This window comes from Arachis ipaensis, chromosome B01 (genome assembly GCF_000816755.2).
Source record: "Arachis ipaensis cultivar K30076 chromosome B01, Araip1.1, whole genome shotgun sequence".
Lineage (NCBI taxonomy): Eukaryota > Viridiplantae > Streptophyta > Magnoliopsida > Fabales > Fabaceae > Arachis > Arachis ipaensis.
The window spans coordinates 2,936,639-2,956,903 of record NC_029785.2 but is presented as its reverse complement, the minus strand read 5'-3'; the positions used below and the strand labels follow the sequence as shown (position 1 = coordinate 2,956,903).

Sequence of the window (20,265 nt, the reverse complement as noted above, 5' to 3'; positions counted from 1 at the left end):
ATTTTAAACCAAGTTAAATCTTAGAGACGATTTTGTATGAAAAAAAAAAATTAGAGACAAAAAAATTTTTCGACTTATATTTTACGGATCAAAATTGTATTTAACCCTAAAAATTACAAATTCAAAGATAATTGTTATATTATTTTATTACTTTACCAACTTTCTATTAGAGGATTTTTTTTCCAACTAAAAATTAGTTATTAGTTTTCAATCCAAGATACTCGAAGATTTATATCTAGTAAGCTTTAAAAAAAAAAAGAAAAGAAAAAGAATACTAGATAAATAACTAAATGCTCTCTATAAAGTTGAAGTAACGAAAAACTAGTGTTGGGAGTTATATAGGACTAAGATTGTCTCTCATAAGAAAATGTAAGATTTTAATGCAATGATAAAGTTGAAGTTTAAAACATATTTCTTTTGAAAATTTTCACTACTGTCGTCAGTTAGAAAAATCATAATATTTTAATCATAATAATAATAGCAAAGTTGGGGATGAATGCATAGCCATATTGCTAAGTAAACACTTTTTATAATCAATTAACAAAAATTTCTTATAATATTTTACAATTTTGTAAGATCTACCAAATAAAATTCATGGCATCTATATAACCAATTCTATGCGATAAGATTTGTTTTTGTGGCAGAACAAATGAATGTCATCATTTCTAATGCTTAGAAACAAGTAATTAAAAAATAAATAAATAAATAAAACAAGTGTTTTTAAATGGGTCTCCCTTGTTTGTTGAATTCATGATTACTTGCTTAAAGATTAAATACATGAATATCCCCAAACAAAGCATGGAGAACCAAATTATGGGTTACTATTACTATTTCCTTCTACCACTATCAAAGTGTTGGTAAAATAGAATATTGTTGACCCATAAAAAGTGTTCATAAGTAGTAGTGATGGAAGGTAATCTATTACCTAGTAAATTCTTCAAGGAGTTATATGAGGACACTTAAACATGCTTTTATCATGGAACTTTTGTGACATTATTACATTACCATACTGTTCTTTAGCTTCTTAGGTTGTAAAATCATAAAATCTATGGTAAACCGTAAACGTATATATTTAAGTATTTATCCATTATATAAAGAGACCTACTTGTTAGTTTGGCCGTCTTAAATATCTATATAGTATTATTTTATGGATGCAAAATTAATGTTGATGAGAAAAAAAAATATTTTTTGTTTGAAAGTGAAAAAAAAAAATACTTCAATTAAAAATTTCTCTAAGTTTCTTTTTTATTATCAAGCAAGATTTTAGATACTTGGAGCCATGCCAAAATTTTGGTTAATTCTAATATAGTATATTTCTATCGAAATATTTGATAACAAAAAAAGAGCTAAAATTAATCAAAATTTATTTTATTTATTATTTATTAATTTTTATTAAATAAAATAAGTTCTGATTTTTTTTTAATTTATCCAGCATTAAGGTATCTTTATTACATACCAAGGAATTGACATCTTTGATAAGCAGGAACATAGGTTGCGTTTGTTTCTGAAAATAGGACAGGACAAGACATTGAGAATATGATAAGACAAGATACTGATGGACAGAGACACAAAATTTTGTGTTCTTGTATTTCTGTTTAGTGATAAACTAGAACAAATTATGAAAATTTAATTTATTCACATTTTTTTTCATTCAAAAAATTTGAGATGAAAAATATAATAATAAAAAATATAATTATGAAAAATTAACAAGAATAATGAAAGAAAAAAATGAAAAATAAGTTGTGTCCCTTGTTAGTGTTTCCATGTCCTTCTTGTCAGGATGGATACAAAATACACTAATTCAGTGTCTCTAGATACATTGTCACCTCCTCTGTCAAACACGATTTTGTGTCTCTGTGTCTCTGTCCTATTGTCGTAAACAAACGCAGCTATAAAGACTAATTAATTAATACGAATATATACTAACACAAAGGTCAGAGATTTGTGCGTGTTTTCTGGAAGCAATGATTAGAGAAAGTCAATTTGGTCCCCCTTTACTTTCATTTTTGCATTGAAGGAACACCAACTTTATATTATTACTTCCATTTTTATTCTTTTCATGTTATAAACCAACTTCCCTAGCTTCCTACATCTTCCATTTCAACAATTTGAGTCCAAAACACACACTTTGATGATGGGGAATAACAAGTTCAAATTTTCAGATATGATACCAAATGGTTGGTTCTACAAACTGAGGGATATGAGCAAATCAAGGAAGAGAAACAATGCCTCTCATGTTATCAAGAACAAGAAAGTAACAACTTCAACTTCTCATCACTATTTCTCCATTGAACCAAGCAATAACAAAGCTGGTAAGTTTCATAACTCTCCTATTTACACTAAACATTCCGATTTTGTATTCGGCGATTCGCCAAGAAAGTCCTCCTCAAAGAGAAAAACTAAAAGGAAAACAATCTATGAGCCTTCTTCGCCGCCGATTGTTTCGTCGCCGGTGTTAGAATCTTGGAGCTTTCATTCTCTAGAAAAGAATAGTCCAAATTGGACTAAACCAAAACATAAAACAAGAGGATGTGATTCTTCGTCCGAGTCTGACTGCCACGAGTTTAATGCTCGTGGCAGCAGGCCTAATAGATTGGTAACCTCTGAATGTAGCTGCAGAGTCAGTTCTTCAACCAATGACATCATAATTGACATGAAGAGTGGATCAACCGACGCAATTTCGCAGTTAGGCCTTGCTCCAATCTTGACAAAGCCGGCGAAATTCGAAGAACAAATCTTCATAAGTCCAACTCAAACATGTCTAGTATCTCGAAAATCCTCTGCTAATTCTAAAGGAATAAAGCTAAGAGTGAATTCTCCAAAACTCGCGAACCGGAAGGTTCAAGCCTATGCAAGAAGGAGTGTGTCCTGCAGAGGATCAAACTCAAAGAATGCAGGTTTTCCGGAGGGGTTTGCCATCGTTAAGTCGTCAGTCGATCCGCAGAAAGACTTCAGGGATTCAATGGTGGAGATGATTAGAGAGAATCAAATCCTTGCTTCCAAGGATTTGGAGAACCTTCTTGCCTGCTATCTTTCACTGAATTCAAGTGAATACCATGATCTCATTGTTAAAGCATTTGAGCAAATATGGTATGACTTGGCTCAACTTAAATTATAAAGTTCCTAGATTATCCAAATTCTTATGTATAGTACTAGAAAAATGCAGTAGCAAGATATAATTTTGTATAAATAATAAGTTCATGATCCATCTTCTAGTTATTGTATTATGTCAAATGTTTATTAAATCTCCTCCTTTCTATGTTTTTAGAGGCTGTCTGTAATCGAAGTAGAACAATTTTTTCAATTGTGTTAATTTTAATTCTGAAATGTAAATTAAAGGTGTACATGGGTCGAGTGAAGTTGCGTTTGCTTCGATTCGAATCTGACTTTAAATAATGAGTGAGTCTATTTTTGAGATCCTTATTTAGTTTTAGACTCGGTGTAATCTTACTACTTTCGGGTCACACTAAAACCGAATCTAAATCAGTGAAGTTCGGGTCTTGATAAACTTTAAGTCAAAAAATTATTATGCATTTATTTATAAAGAAAAAAAAATATACTTGTTACCGAGAAATTGATATCCATATTTGAATTTGAATTTGTCCATAAGTTCTAATTTCATACTTTTTTTTACTTATTTTCTAATTCAACAAGTGTGATTAAAGATTGAGAAAGTCTAACGAGCCAATACTTTTATCAAAATCTGGCTACCACTTAACCAACAAAAGAAAAGTGAATAATCCTACACCATTGGATAAAATCTCACACCATTAAAAATACCAATAATAACTAATTGATGGCTACAAATCACAAAATTTGTTGGTCTCCTAGCACTCCTCTTAAAAATAAAATAGAGGAGTGCTAGGGAGCCAACAACTTTTGTGATTTATAGCCATCAAACAACCATCAATGATGATTTTAATGGTGTGAGATTTCATCTAATGACTCACTTTTCTTTGCTGGTTATATGCTGGCCAGAATTCAATAAAGTTGCTGGCCTCCTAAACTTTTTTAATAAAATAATAAATTTATAATTAATATAACATAATATTAGAATTAATTTAAAATATATATATATATATATTCGGATTCGACCCTAAATAATGACCAGGTCTATTTTTAATATCTTTACCTAACTTAAACCCAATAAAATTATACCAAATTAATTTTCAAAATGTTTGGATCCTCGCCAGTCGGACCATATAAACTCCTAATATAAACTATGGAATTTAGTTTACTTTGAAGTTCGTTCAACAAGAAAAATACTTTCAATTTAGTTTTTTAATTGCTAGGGTTATTCAGAAAATATAGAGAATTAACTTTTAATGATTGTTTCAAATTGGATTATAAGTAGGTGATTGTTATAATGCCTATAAATGTTTGCCTAACTTTTTAAAAGGGTTAAAAATTAATATTTAATTTTAAAAGTATAAAAATAAATAATAATTAAATATTTAAAATTTAATTACCATAACAAATAAATTAGACAAAAATTAAATTATACTATAAATACCATAAAATTCACCTTATAAGTATTTCTTATGTGAGTCAGTGTAACATGTCTTATCCATAAAAAAAAAAATCCAATTAGTTTGTTGTTTAACTCATTTCAAGATAACAGGACAATCTAAAATAAACTCTACACTTGCTTAAAAGATATAAAATTCTCAAATTACTCTCGTGTGATTCAAATTAATAAACTTGTTCTCTTAATATATATTGATTTAATAATTAAATTAGTATTTAAAAAATTGTGCATGTATTTAATTTAGTCGGTTAGTCGCTAAAAAATCAAATTGGTCTTTTTGATAATATTTTGCTATCAGCCATTGTTAAGTGTCACATGACACTTAATAAATTGTACTTTAGAAATTAATAGGAAAATAATAAAATGACCAACTTAATTCATATTGATATCTTTTAAAAAAAAAATTAAAACGATCAATATTTTTTCTTGTATTTGCCTTGCATTTGAGGCCAACGTTAACGAACTCTTCATTTTTTTTTTCTACTAATTAAAAGTGTAGTGTTGATCCTCTAACATTTTCTATTTCGTTAAATTTTTTTATGACCAAATTAATTTATTTATAATCTTTTTGAGATATTTAAAATATTAAATCGATATATATTCTCAAATTTGTGAACTCTGAATTTATGGTAGGCCATTCCCTTGTATTGTATGCCTTCTAAAAATTTAACCCAATATATGGCAATTATTGACATTGGTAGTGACACATATTTTGTAGTCAACATTTAAGTAGATAAATTTCCCTAAATAGTCAAGACAAGTAGTTTGCATAAGTAGTGGCAAGTATAGGTATCCTCCTAAAGAAGAACAAGTTTATTTTGTACTGGCTTATTTTCCAAATGGAGTTCTTATGACATTAGTTGAATAAAATATTTAATGTTTTCTTCCCTTTATGTATGTTAGATTTATTTTTGGAGGAACTACTAATAAGAATTTATTAAATTCATTCTAACTAAACCAATTTTATCTGAATTGATTCTACCAAAATTTTACCTAGAAGAATCGATTCTATAAAAGTAGAACCAAACACATAACAATAATCAATATTGAAGCATGAAGCTAACACATGTTAAAGAATGTATTTGAAGTTGGAAGCAATGCCATAGAATGAATCTACAACTTTTGCACTCATCATTTGATGAACCTTCATTCATAATAAACCAATGGTATAACAAATATAATTAAATTTTATAGAATATTTTTTTATGGTATGTTAATATATGTTCTTAGGACACAAGTTAGCAAAATCCTAAAAATTTTTAGCAATTCAAGAGGACCACAACAAGATCATAACAAACACCAGCTGGTATAAAAGTAATAATTAATCATAGGAAAAAAGTGAGGACCACATTAAAATTTAGGAAAATAAATCCCCACTTAGCTAACTTGACATAATGTTCTTGATAAAAAAAAAAAGCTTCTCATAATTGCACAGTGCATCAGTTTCTTTAATTATTTATTTTCTTTGATAAAAGTTGACCAGTCTCTTTAGTTACAGAAGCAATTTCAGGTCATGTTTCTTTCAAGAAATCAAGTAGAGACAGAAATGGTTTAATTACTAACTTCATAAATAAATGGTTTAATTACTTTTGAATCTTTAATTAGATTTAACAAAAAAGCAATATCATTTTACCAAGATCCAATAATCTAGCAAATAAGCTTCAAGATCAAGGGATATATATATAAGCATCATACTTGTTCCACATCTTTCATGATAAGGATTCATGATTACAAATCTCATCTTAATTAGTATTTTACCATGAATAGTTTCTCATTATTTACCAAAATGGTCAAATTTGGGATGCTTAGCCACATTCAGCAACTATCACATTCAATGTTTCAATAATGAGTTACTATGAAAAGGGAAAAAAATGTCACTTTACCATTGAATAAAATTGAATTCCACATATGCTTTAATTTGTGGTGTTAACTTGGAAAAACCATTAAGTCTCATAAACTCTTGATTATTGCTGACAAATGAAAAAATAGCACACATAATCATATATTCAAAGTCATGCAGATTGGTACATGACATAACATGAAAAATTAAAGGAACTCAAAAGAAAAGATAAACTACAATCATCAAGGATCTTAATACTGATACCCCTGTTTAGAAATATTGGTGCATGCTGCTACATCATAGTTTTGAAGACATAATTTCCCTAAAATGCTTTTTTTCCCCCTTATGTTTAATTTATTTTTATCTGTTTTCTTTCTCTTTTTTCTGTTATATACATGTATTTAGTTATTTATCAAATAAAGGTCAAGTAAGAACAATTTTCAATCTTCAATTTCAATGATGAAGAGGCATCCGTTTTCTTTTCTAGCTTTAGTTCTTCATCACTTGACACTTGCTGAGGACTTCACATCTTATGGCTGTGATTTTTTCCTGGATATCTCAGAAGGGTTTTGAAATCCAATCTTTTCAATGGCATCAACCGTTTTGAATAACCGTCTTTTGTTAACCTCCTCAACGAGCTGCCGGTGCAGCATCTGACTCCTCATGTCAATCAGCGAATTGTTCCTCATCAGTTTAGGAGTGTCCACTGTTCTCTTACCTTTACTCGCCGCGCCGGCGAAAACTTTGCCCCGGTTGAGAGTGATTGGTTCTTCAAGAGGGGAAAACCTTGTACACTTGTGGTGACTCTTTATGATGTGATTATGTTTATCTTTTCTTGCAGAAGAAGCCACATTGTATTCATGATCATCCATTGAACAAAAATTCAAGTTGGAATATGTCCCTTGCGACGAGCATCGCGAACTCGCATCGTCGTGCATATCATCTGCAAAGGTCCTTCTAAGTTACTTATCATCTTAACTAATTTCACATTTATTTATTATTGGTAGAAACTCAGGTGCAGTCTTCTCAACTATCAACTTCACGTGAAGTCGATTGCACCTGAGTTTTTACCTTATTTATTAGTTATGCAGTTGTCTTTATGTAAAGTTGATATTTAAAAATACAACTGCAACATTGGTACACTAGTATTAATAGACATACCATGGAGCCAGTAATATCCATGATTTGGTATTTCATCAGCTTTGGAAATGGATTCTTGGGAGGAGGAACAAGAAGAGCCGGAGCAGAAAAGCCGGCGAGGCCGGTCGTAGTCATCGTCGAACGTATGGCAAGTATCTGAACAGTTACTTCTCCTCACATTCGGCATCAGTTCGGAAATCTCTGCTTCGATTATATATGCAATTTCCGAAGGCTCCCAATCCGAGATCTCCAATTCTCTCACCATCTCCACCGCCACATCAATCGGCGTGTCCGTCACAATGTCGAACGGAAAGAATATATTCCTACTGGACTCTGCCAGAAATTAAAAGCCAGAACAAAATTTGATAAATTTTTCAAGAATCTAAAATGAAACAAACAAGAATATATATACATCCACATATATATAATTTACCATCCTTATCGGTAATTTGCACTTTGAGAAAGATAGTATCATCTTCCGGGTTCAGTTTCCCGGTAATCGACATCTCTGTTCGAGCAACATCGTCGCGCAATTGAAGCTTCTCCATCTCATTGTAATTTAGAAATGGCTTCTGAATTCCAATTTTCGCCATTGATAATGTATCGTCAGACACAAGAAACGGATCATGCAATAATTCCTTTGCAGAAGGTCTCTCTGGTGCAGATACAAGGCACTTGCCTATAAATCTCTGCGCTTCCTTGTTTTCTAACCGGGAAAATGAAGCCGGCAACTTCCCCTGATGAATAGAATGTATATAAAATCTAAATTTTACTTGTAACTCAGAAAATATATGTCAAGTCAGATTCTGTTATTACCGAAGTCACTTTCTTGTAAATTTGCGCAGGGTTTGCGCATTCGCTGTACGGATATTCAGAAGTAAGCATCTCCAGAACACACATGCCGAAAGAGTACACGTCGACGAGTTCGTTGTATTCTTCTTCGTACAACTCCGGTGCCATGAATTCAGGGGTGCCTATAACGCTGTGAGCCAGCTGCGAGCCACGGAGGATGGCCGCTAGTCCTAAGTCGCCGATTTTCACTTGTCCAAGATGGCCATTCACAAATATGTTATCACATTTGAGGTCTCTGTGGATTACCGGAGGATCGTGCTCGTGTAGATAAACAAGACCTTGCAAAATTTGGCGACTCCAACTCTTTATTGCTTGAATCCCAACTTGCTTATATTTCTTCCGGTATCTGCATACGCCATAACGGTTATATATCATCGGGGAGTGCTAGCGGAACAATGAATATTTTGAACAACATGAACAACTACCAATCAAATGAAAATACACTACATCCTAATTTAATGCTACTAATTAAATTTACTCTTTTAACCCTATTAATTCACATTGTTTACACATTGTTCAAAAATCTTGTTGGTTACCTATATTTTTCTTATATCTAATATGCAAAGACTCACCTGCATTATTTTTATGTGAAGTTGATAATTGAGAATATTAGATAATTTGACAAGTTTAGCTAAATTGTCGTATAGGAATTCTCAACTATCACCTTCACATGAACATAAGTGCATGTAAATTACACCTTATATACAAGTCTATATTAAAAAAAATGAACAAAGAAAGATTGAACTTTAGAATGTTTTTAAAAAGTTATGCATTTACGTAGAGGTATATGAAGGGTTATGTATGAGAACTTACTCTCTGAGTGTTCCTGAAGTGAACATCTCTGTGATGAAGTTGAAGGACTTGTTATCAACATCGATCCAAGAGGTATAGAATCGCATGATCGATTCGTGGTTGAGGGTACTGAGGAGATGAACCTCTAAGTAGAGCCTCTCCAAGTCGTCCGGCGAGCGAAGCGCCTCGTTGAGTCTGACTTGGTTCCATGCCACCTCTATTCCGAGCACTGCATCAATTGCTTTGTACACTGTCTTCATTGCCCCTTTTCCAAGAATTTCTCCAACCTAATCACATCCAATTTTGAACCAACATCAAATAGTTTCACATAATTTTAGGCATGAAAACTCTGTTTTCAAAAGTATCTTCTGCAACTTTCCACAATTCAAGTTAATTTATATGATGTTAATCAATGGTTAGGGAAGTGCATGATCAACAAATATTTTCAACACCTGGAATAATGCTACACACACAAGAACATGTGATCAAGCTCTCAACCATGGTTTTGTCTTAATAATCTCACACCATAAAAACAACTCTCATGAAAGTTTATATCACCCTGCTTTTTGAAGGCCAAATTAGTTGCAAAGCGTATTTTATATTCCGACATGTATTTTATACACGTGCCTGATTTTTTTAATTTTTAGTATATAGTTATATACCTAATATAATTGATAACAAAATGATGCCTTAACATTTAAATTTAATTTGCAACAACTATCCAATATGAAGCAGATTGTAAAAAAGCTGAACCCTAGAAATCTTTTCTTGTAACATTGAGACATGTTTGAGCAAAAAAAGCAAAAAATCTTAAGAAACATGATCAATGATAACACCTATAATTAAAAGAATATGACACACCACAACACAACACAAAAAAGGAAGGATTAATTAGAATTTAGAACTAACCCTTCCATATCTACCAGTTGGATCAGTTTCCATGTAACGATGATCCTCCATGCTTTCTTTGTGGGAATACACGTTTTGATTACAAGAGCAACCTTGCTAACCTCCTGACACTATATGCTATAATAACAACAACAATAATTAATTAATAATAAAAATAAAAATAGTTAGAAAGAGAATTTTATGTTAAAAATAATAATAAGAATAGCAGAATCCTAAATCCAAGGCTTGCCCTCGTGATCCTACCAATCTTCAATACAACACAGCATGTTATGTGTTCATAGTACTGGTTCTTATTATCGACCATTTGATTTTCCTTTTTATTTAATTTAATTAAACGTATTTTTGTTGTGTTATTATTATTTATCTAATGGAAACAAAATAGAGTGGAGGGTGCTAAGATTTGACAAGACAAGACACAATTGAGAGAGGAGAAGAAGAATAATAATAATTAAGAGAGCATGGATAATGAATAATTGAATGAATCTTTTTACTAAGGAAAGCGACGTGTTTTTCATGTGAGTGAGCCCAATAATTTTGAACATGTTGATTCAAGGGAAAGGGTAAAACTGGAAATTCAAATATGTAGGAACAAGTGCAGAGAAAGAAGTGATCATGGTTACTGGTTACTGTGTTAAGATAAGAGACAGAAGTAGAGCACGGAACTTGAAGAATCTGTGGCCACACGTTGGTGGAAGCATTTACAGGAATTTTGTGGATAATAACATGCAATAGTGGAAAGATAAATAAAAAGAAAAATGGAAGTTGTTGAAGAAACTGGGTAGGGAGGAGACAGAAACAGAGCAGAAGGCAGAAGATGCAGAGAATCAGAAAGATGGTAAAACGAGGTGGAAGAGTTGAGGATTTTGTGCCAACTCTCTAACACTTTTATAGTGTGTGTTTGGATTCACGTCGGCCAAACTGGAGGTTGAATGGGAGTGATTTTGTAGAATTGATTTTGGTTAAAACTTAAAAGTGAGTTTGTGCCAACATGATTTATATTTGACAATTTTTACTAAAATTGATTTTGATAAAATAAATATTATTTGGATAATATTAGTTAAAATCACTTCTAAATAAATAATTAATTAATTATTAAAAAAATATAATATTAAATTATAATATTATTTTTTAAGCATATTTAATTTTTTTATATATTTTTTAATATTTTTTATATAATATTTTTTATAGTACTTTATTTTAGTATATTATAATTTTTTATTATTATAATAAAAATTAATATAATCTAAAATCTTTTTTATTATTTTTAGAAAGAGAATCTTTTAAAGAATTTAATAGCATGTGACAAAAAATACCGAATATATAAATTATACAAAAATCAATTAAAATACAACACAAAAACATATTTAACAAAAAATGAAATAAGCATCTTTATTTGAGTGTTTTCCTTTAATTTTTACATAGAGACTAAACCATCATTAATCTTGCTACACATATAATATAAGTATTTTTTTAATAATCAATAAATATTTTTTATTTTGTTTATTAAAAAAGATAAGAGAGAGCAATAAAAAAATATTTGTGTGTATTTAAATTGTGTAGAATGACACAATATAGAAGAATATTTATAGGTGTTAAGAGAATCGATATAATAAAAATATAATATTTTATAATAAATATTCAGATATACTAAATAATTCTAATAAATGCTAATTGATCTTAATATGTTCTAACAAGTGCTGCTACACATCCAAGTATTATTGTCATCCAAGTTCATCTAATAAATGCTAATTGATTTTAATATGTTCTAACTATAGTGCTCCTACACATCCAAGCATTATTGCCATCCAAGTTCATCTAAGTAGGTTTAACAGTTAACACTAACAAAAACTACTCTCATTAAAAGAGCGTGATTACACGCACGAATGGCTTCGCATTCCTCCTCTTCCTCCTCCTCCTTCTTCGCATTCCTTCTTCTTCACGTGTTTTCTTCTTGTTTTTTTTTTTTTGCTTGATTTTTCTTTTCTTTTTCTTGATTTTATTCCTCACAATAGAGTGAAACACGAAGAATTATGGCAAAATGAAACAAGAAGAAGAAGATGAAGAAGAAAAAAAATAAAAAAGAAGAAGAAGAAGCAGTAGAAGGTGAAGAGGAAGAGTTTTGAATTGTGCAGAATAATGAGACCAAATGAACCTTAATTCACTCTAAAATGAACCGAAATTATATTCAGAATGAACTAAAAATTAAATTCAGAATTTAAACTCATTTCAAAACAAGCACAGACCAAGTACACCTTTTTTAAATCCAGAATGAATTGAAATTACTTAATAATTGTGGCACACAAACTCAGTTAAAAAACAAACACAAACAAAATTGAATCATGAACAAAAACATATCAAAATCTATCAAGTAATTTTACAACATTATATATTTTTTCTTCTTTGTTTGATTAGATGAACAAGACAAGAAAAAGAAGAACATGATGAGAAGTTTTGAGAAATTTTTTCTTCTTGTTTCTTTTTTTTGTTTGATTTTTCTTCTTTTTTTTGTTTTATTCTTTTCAAGAGAATGAAATAAGAAGGATTATGAAAAAATGAAATAAGAAGAAGAAGATGAAAGCAAAAAATGAAAAAGACGAAGAAGCAGCAGCAGAAGGTGAGGAGGAAGAGTTTTGAATTCTGCAGAACAATGAGACCAAATGAACTTTAATTCACTCAAAAATGAACCGAAATTATATTCAAAATGAACCAAAAATTATATTCAAAATGAACCAAAAATTGAATCATGAACAAAAATGCATCCAAATCCATCAAGTGATTTTGCAACATTATGTATTTCTTCTTCTTTGTTTGATTAGATGAACAAGACAAGAAGAAAAAGAATAACATGATGAGGAGTTTTGAGGAGCTTTTTATTCTTATTTCTTTTTTTTTCCTCTTTTTCTTGGTTTTATTCCTCTCAAGAGAGTGAAACAAGAAGGATTATGACAAAATGAAATAAGAAGAAGAAGATGAAGAAGAAAAAAATGAAAAAAAAAAAAAGAAGAAACAGTAGAAGGTGAGGAGGAAGAGTTTTGAATTCTGCAAAACAATGAGACCAAATGAATTTTAATTCACTCAGAAATGAACCAAATTATATTCAGAATGAACCAAAAAGTTATATTCAAAATAAACCAAAAATTGAATCATGAACAAAAACGCATCCAAATCTATCAAGTGATTTTGCAGTATTATGTGTTTCTTCTTCTTTGTTTGATTATATGAACAAGACAAGAAGAAGAAGAACATGATGAGGAGTTTTGAGAAGTTTTTTTATTTTTATTTTTATTTTGTTTGATTTTTTTTCTTTTTTTTGGTTTTATTCCTCTTAATAGAGTGAAATAAGAAGAATTATGACAAAATGAAACAAGAAGAAGAAGTAGTAGAAGGTGAAGATGAAGAGTTTTGAATTGTGCAGAATAACGAGACCAAATGAACTTTAATTCATTATGAAATTAACCGAAATTATATTTAGAATGAACCAAAAATTAAATTCAGAAATAACGACGAAAATGATAATGACGATACGCATTAGAAGAATACGACAATGACGATAGCAATCATGATGGTAATGATGATGACGATGGAGGAGAATAATGAGAAGAAAGGAGGAGGAAGAGGAGGAGGTGATGGTGGTGTTGATGACAACAATAACGAAAATAAAAGAAGAAGAAGAAAGCGGAAGAAAAAGCGCATGAATCTAAAATATTTGGATGAACTTAGATACTAAAATCACTTGAATATGGAGAATAATTGTATTCTAACATTCTTAATTAAAAATAATTTAAATACACAATTATTAATGACAAGCATATTTTTATATATGTATATAAATGAATTAAAAATGTTTAATACGAATAATGTTATTTATCGCTAAAAGAATAAAATATTATTTTAGCGATCAATGTTTTAGATATTTTATTTTAGTTTCAACAAATTTTAAAGATTCTATTTCAATCTTAAAGACTGCATTTAGTTATGAGAACAGGATAAGATAAAATATTGAGAACAAAATATAAATAATAGAGACATAAAAATTAATATTTTTGTATTTTGTTTGGTGATAAACTATAACAAATTATAAAAGTTTAATTTATTCTTATTTTTTTATTCAAAAAAATTGTAAAAAAAATTATAATAATAAAAAATATAATTATAAAAAATTAACAAGAATAATTAAAAAAAAATTATGTTTTTGTCTTTCAATCAAGATAAATACAAAATATACTAATTCAATATCTCGTGATATAATGTCTTTGTTCTTATCTCATTTGTCAAATACAATTTTGTGTCTACGTGAACGCAACCTAAAAGTTAAACTTTGAAAACTAAAATTAGTGAGCCACAAAAAATGGGATATGGCCCCAAAATTTTGTCTGCTGGCATATATTTAATATTTTTGGACAGTTTGGCCTATTTTAGTTGAAAACAGTTTTTATCAAAATTAAATTAGGCCTTAAAGCCCATAATTGAGATCGGCCCATTAGGATTAGGGTTTTAGCTTCTTGTTATGATAGGGCGATAGCTTCATTCACTCTCCTTCGTCTTTCAGCTTCTACGCTGCCTCTCAAAGTTCTGGAACCAAAGGTACCTCGACTACTATCTTGCAGAAATTTTTGGAAGTTCGGATTTGAATTTATAAAGTTAGGGTTTTTAATGTGATTGATGGATCAGTGTTTGTTGTGTAGGTAAGTGAATCGTGGTGATCGAGAATGGTGGAGAAGGCGAAAGGTAGGAAGGAGGAGGTGGTTACCAGAGAGTACACCATCAATCTGCACAAGCGCCTGCATGGCTGGTATTCCATTTCTTCTCAATTTCAGATCTGGTTTTTCTTTTTCTTTTTTCTTTTATTTCAGTGTATCATGTTGAACCCTAATTACCTAGTGTTTCCCATATGTTTAGCTCAAAACATGTTCTCACGATCTTACAGTTTACGGTGGTTGTAGAATAAAATTGATTAGGAACTGCAAAAAAATAATACGAAGAAAAAGAATGATTAGGAACTCAAGTTTGAACATAATAATTTCAGTTGGAGCATAAGGTGATTTATAATATGGAGCCAAATGGTTTGTTTTTCAATTACCTGGATGGATTATTCATACAAAAATTGTTGTGCCCATGCTCTATATTGATTATTGATAGATGGTTTTTACCTAAGCATATAACTCTAGATTTTAGCTTCTGTTTTTATTCTTTTATTATCAACACTATCCATAATTTCTGTTGTGTATTTGATATATTAATGAGTAACATCATAAAAGTTTTTGCTGTTATTTATTTTGTTTATATGAATATTTAGTAATTGAGGCATAATTCATGTATGTTATTGAATAAGACAATGTCTGATACATGACTAGTTTTTGCTTGGATTGTCGTTGTGTATGGACAGCACATTCAAGAAGAAGGCTCCCAATGCCATTAAGGAGATAAGGAAGTTTGCCCAAAAAGCAATGGGGACCAATGATGTGAGAGTAGATGTGAAGTTGAACAAATTTGTCTGGAGCCAGGGTATCCGAAGTGTCCCAAGGAGGATTAGGGTTCGCATTGCTCGCAAGAGGAACGATGATGAAGATGCAAAGGAAGAGCTGTACTCACTGGTCACTGTTGTTGAAATCCCCAAGGAAGAGATCAAGGGGTTGGGCACCAAGGTCATTGAAGATGAGGATTGATTCTTCATTTCTGTTTGAAACCCAGGGACACATGTAGTTTTTTATTGTCTTTTGCAATCAAATTTTGCCTTTTCTAGATTTTTCCAATTAATTCTGATGTTGCTGAGACGTGGTTTGAAGTTTTATGATGATGTTACTTTAGTATTTTATTGCAACCGTTGCCTTCTAATTTATTTTTTACCCTACCGATTTAGTTGAGACTAATATGTGGTAAGCATGTCCTAAAGTTCTAGAGTTATGAATCAAATTGATGTGTTATATTGTATTGTTGTATACAGTTGGATATGGCTAGTCTACAATGCTATATTACTACTGGATTCAGCAAATAAACCAAATTCACATCAACAGACAGCACAGGGATAAAACCTTTATTTTGGTACTTATTTTAGATTTAGTTAACTTTGTTTAAATTAATTTACATGATCAAACTATAAATGCTTTATTGTAAAACCTTTGCTTTCGAAGACTCTTAAGTGGCATTATGACGGTGCAAGCCACCTCATTTTAGTTCTTTTTGGGGTACAAAGCAACATGAATGCCAAGACACTACAGACCAATTAAGGATCAGACATAAAAAATAACAATTTTGGGAGCATGTTAATTAAACAACTTCCAAGTGGCCAAGTGGTAAAAACTAATTAGTGAGCAAGGAAAATGACATCTTATTAGACTACTTAATTGATTATTATGATATAGAGCAAAGAGCATTACACAAAACTATGGACTTGTCATTGAAAGTATAAAATCGTTAAGGTAGTTGACTAAGTGATAGTTACAGAGAAATATATCATACAACCCTGGTGGAAATTTACAGTTAAGAACAAAGCTAGCTTTGTATGATCAATTTTAGAAGGGAATGAGCTGCTGTTGGCAAGGTAGATTGCAATAAGTAGAAAAAATGAAATTTGGGAGGCTCTAGGATTGCAAGTAACCACCAATTCAGAATTAAGAAAATTACTTAAAAAATAAGATTTTCTAAGGCTAATATAGATTATTAAGAAAAAGAAACCATCAATAAATCACACTGCAAATCCTCCTTAAAGTGAGAAATACCAACCTCAGTCAAGTTGGGAAAACAAAATAGAGGTAGAAAAAGATGAAAGCAAATTACATATGTTGCATCTCGAAGCAAAAAGTCTCTGGAGAGGTCATTGGTTCAAGACAACAAGAAAGAAGAAAATAACAAACCATTTCCCTATAAATGAGGATGTCATTGGCATACTTGATCAAATTTTATTCTAATTGTCGGTGTTCGAGAGAAACACTGGAGTCAGCAGTGCACAACTACGCATTTCGATAGGCTATGTAATTAATCAGCAACTTCTTTGAGTGGAAGAGGAGCTAACTCCAAATAGTCAAAATCGTCTGTTATACCAACCTGCATGGAGACGCAAGGTGCGAAACAGAAATGAAAAACAAACAGGAGAAGACAATGACAACAAAGCATGTTTAAGATGGGGCACACTGGAGGATATTTTATGTGGTAAGCTTGCTGCAGTTACCAAGCTATATCATTCCATTCAATTGAAACAAATATTTGAAGCAAAAGAAGTCCCAACAAATTAGCTGATGATTAGGTAAAATCAAATGACTGACCTCCCTGTACATGTTTTCAAGTTGCTCTTTAGCCTGTGGGAAGTTGTTTGAACACCATTGTCTCAGGGTGAAAATGTTATCTGCATAAAATATTGGGCACAACAAATAAATATATGTATCGCCATCACCGTATGATATTTAATTATACTAGACATGCCATTTCTCCCTCCTATCCTAGAATCAAAACCATGCAGGAAAACAGAAACATAAGAAAATAATTTTAAAATAAAACAAAATAGAAAGTTAAACATGGAAGGTAATACCTGTCCATCTGTTGGCTGATGCATGAGCAACTTCAATTGCTTCCTCTGCCAATAATAATACCAGAAACATCAGGGTCCAAACTTCCAAAGTATACCAAGGTATGAAGATTATTAATCTTCTGAAACGTTAATGTATTGTACATATAAAGAAAATAAAAAAGCATATCGTAACTCATTGCTTCAAAAGCAGCTGGATCATTATCTCTGTACTGTGCCAACTCATCCTGAAATAGTTAAAAGATATTCGACTGTTACAAATAAGACAGACTTTATACCCATGATATACATTACCAACTAATAAACTATAATCCAACCTTCAACTCATTATGCTTCAGCTCAATTGCTTTGAGATCTGCTAGGGCCTCCGCTCGTTCATCCTGTTTCACATTCAACATAGAGAAATACAATGACACAGAAGTAGAACTAACTGGAATATAGGTGGGGAAGAGACTATAACCCACGGATTCCTCTCGCCCCTTCTTTAGTGCCTCGCATTGGTCAACAAGTTCAGCATGCCGCTTCTTACTGCTTTGTAGATCAGAGTCGAGTTTGTTACGCACATTCCTAAGCTGTGCATTGAGTTTATTTGGTTACTTTTACAGCGACATTTACAATCATATCAAACATTACATGGCCAAAGACATTGTAGCTCTGGTAATTGGAACTTCACCTGATTTCCAGCACAGCTAGGAAGACTCCAGAAATATACCTGATAGGCAAAAGTATAAATATGCATTATAGAAGCATAAATAATAAGAAACATATTTTGTGTCTTTGACAATGTTCCCATGGCAATGCATACATAACATTAAGTGATTTCAAAACTTACAGAAGTTCCTATCTTATCTTTGGAAACAAGATCATCATCCACTAAACTTTGAACAACGTCTTTCACAGACTGAGTGATAACACCTTTCTTAGGACCCATCTTCTCCAGCTCCTTAAGCTGAAACAACAAGAACAACGATAACAAAACTATTTAGTAATTGGCAATGAAATAAATGATCAAAGCAACACTCATTCAGATTAACATCAAAATGTGCAAGCTAAGTGTGAATTTTATGCCAACCAGGAAGAAGTCTTGAGACTCATAGAAGATTTCAAGCATCTTCTCGCGCTTCTCTTCCAATGAAAGACCCCTTTTCTTCGACTGCAGCAACACAATGAGAACACGTCAACCAAATTGTAATTTCACAAACACCACAACTGGCATTTTCACAAACACAAAGAGAGCACTCCAACTCAAATAATTCGAAACTCCAAAAGGGGAAAATAAAAAAAAAAGTTCCATTTTAGGTTTCGCTTCTCGTTAGGCCTAATTTTGATCCTTCTCTAATCCAAATTACGGCATCAAATAGAATCGAACAGAAAAACAAAAACATAAACAACGAAGGGGAGGAATCCAAGCGATTAAGATGCAAACGCAGATCAACAAAGATAACAGAGGAATCATTCCAGCGAGAGAGGAAAACGAATTACCATTCCGACGGCGTCCGGTGGCGGAGGAGTGACGGAGAATATTCTGGAAACGCGTTTCGTGCGTAGTTGCGGTTCTCTGGTTTTGGCGGGAAAATTGCTTGTAAAATTTTGCGCTTTATATTTTTAAGTTAGCGGAAAAAAACGAGATACCAAATTATTATCGGGCCAAAAAACACAATTAAGCCAAGAGAGGAAAGACATGAATAAGCCAAACTCAAAATTGATTCACGAATCAGCCAAAGCACATTACTATATAATTCGAATCAGTTTTGTTCGAATTAGAAAAACATGTAATTCGAACCAATAGAGCTCGAATTATGATGGAACACGTGATGGATGTAATTCGAATCTATATGGTTCGAACTACAATGGAACATAATTCGAACTAGGTGAGTTCGAATTACTCAAGAAGACGACGTTTCATGTAATTCGAAGTAAGTTGGTTCGAATTACACGATGATTTGAATTAAACCAATAATAATAATAATAATAATAATAAGGTTTAAACATACTTTATTATATTAGGTTAGATAAAAATTAAACTATTTAAATAAATAATTTAGTGTCTAGAAGTCAAGTCTTAGAATAATTTTTTGGAAATTATTTATAATATTATAAATTCATAATTATGTAAGTATGTGAAGGATTTATTTTTTAAATTACGTTTTTAAATTAAATGGCTTTCAATATTATTAGATTGTTTTATTTTTAAATTGGTCAATTCATTTTATATTTATATATTGTAATTATTTATTTTGTAACAAGTACAACTAAAATTTTAATAACAATTATTAAATTAAACATTGTTACGATGAAATATTTGTTAGGATCGCGGGAAATAGTGCTAGCTACTGGGGAGCGGTTCCAAATTTGAAAAACTTCTGGACAGAAGATAATGTCATGCATCGGTGTCTCCGGCGCCGATTGACAGCGGGGACAAAGGCTGCTAACATGTGGTAATTTCTCGTTCAATTTTGCTTTAACTGCAATGCCTTCATGGGCTAATCTCCAAGCAAATAATTTGACCTTTGGTGTTACTCTCATTTTCCATAAGGTCTTCCACATTTCTGAGTCTGCATATCGGGGATGGAGTGAATTCACTCGAGGGTGAAAGAATTGGTATGCTATACTATACCCAGATTTTACCGAGTACTCCCCTGAGTTGTTATTGCACCATATAATCGAGTCTTCCTCTTCTGT

The 20,265-nt window shown here is 31.3% G+C and overlaps 4 protein-coding genes across 8 annotated transcripts; 2 read left to right on the top strand and 2 right to left on the bottom strand.

The window, feature by feature from the left end:
- Positions 1,953 to 3,342, top strand: LOC107644313 (transcription repressor OFP1). Its single transcript, XM_016348156.2, has one exon. The coding sequence runs from the start codon at positions 2,132 to 2,134 to the stop codon at positions 3,116 to 3,118; it is 987 nt and encodes a 328-aa protein (XP_016203642.1). The 5' UTR covers positions 1,953 to 2,131; the 3' UTR covers positions 3,119 to 3,342.
- On the bottom strand, positions 6,507 to 10,926 carry LOC107642066 (probable serine/threonine-protein kinase WNK4). Of its 4 annotated transcripts, none has more exons than XM_016345479.2 (7): positions 10,682 to 10,926; positions 10,062 to 10,178; positions 9,174 to 9,439; positions 8,325 to 8,706; positions 7,942 to 8,245; positions 7,530 to 7,841; positions 6,507 to 7,311 (listed from the first exon to the last, which is right to left on the bottom strand). In XM_016345479.2, exons 2-7 carry the CDS (start codon positions 10,110 to 10,112, stop codon positions 6,899 to 6,901), a joined length of 1,728 nt encoding a protein of 575 aa, XP_016200965.1. In that variant the 5' UTR covers positions 10,113 to 10,178; positions 10,682 to 10,926; the 3' UTR covers positions 6,507 to 6,898. The 4 variants fall into 4 exon arrangements, with proteins under 4 accessions (XP_016200965.1, XP_016200904.1, XP_016201025.1 ...); XM_016345418.2 differs by having other exon boundaries at positions 10,689 to 10,926; XM_016345539.2 differs by having other exon boundaries at positions 10,725 to 10,926.
- Positions 14,506 to 15,907, top strand: LOC107642446 (60S ribosomal protein L31-like). Of its 2 annotated transcripts, none has more exons than XM_016345844.2 (3): positions 14,506 to 14,645; positions 14,747 to 14,853; positions 15,448 to 15,907. In XM_016345844.2, exons 2-3 carry the CDS (start codon positions 14,771 to 14,773, stop codon positions 15,725 to 15,727), a joined length of 363 nt encoding a protein of 120 aa, XP_016201330.1. In that variant the 5' UTR covers positions 14,506 to 14,645; positions 14,747 to 14,770; the 3' UTR covers positions 15,728 to 15,907. The 2 variants fall into 2 exon arrangements, with proteins under 2 accessions (XP_016201330.1, XP_016201409.1); XM_016345923.2 differs by having other exon boundaries at positions 14,527 to 14,645; positions 14,733 to 14,853.
- Positions 16,728 to 19,224, bottom strand: LOC107642359 (meiotic nuclear division protein 1 homolog). The gene is made up of 10 exons (XM_016345724.2): positions 19,066 to 19,224; positions 18,656 to 18,736; positions 18,416 to 18,532; positions 18,257 to 18,295; positions 18,048 to 18,155; positions 17,901 to 17,963; positions 17,759 to 17,810; positions 17,587 to 17,631; positions 17,324 to 17,403; positions 16,728 to 17,105 (listed from the first exon to the last, which is right to left on the bottom strand). Exons 1-10 carry the CDS (start codon positions 19,066 to 19,068, stop codon positions 17,037 to 17,039), a joined length of 657 nt encoding a protein of 218 aa, XP_016201210.1. The 5' UTR covers positions 19,069 to 19,224; the 3' UTR covers positions 16,728 to 17,036.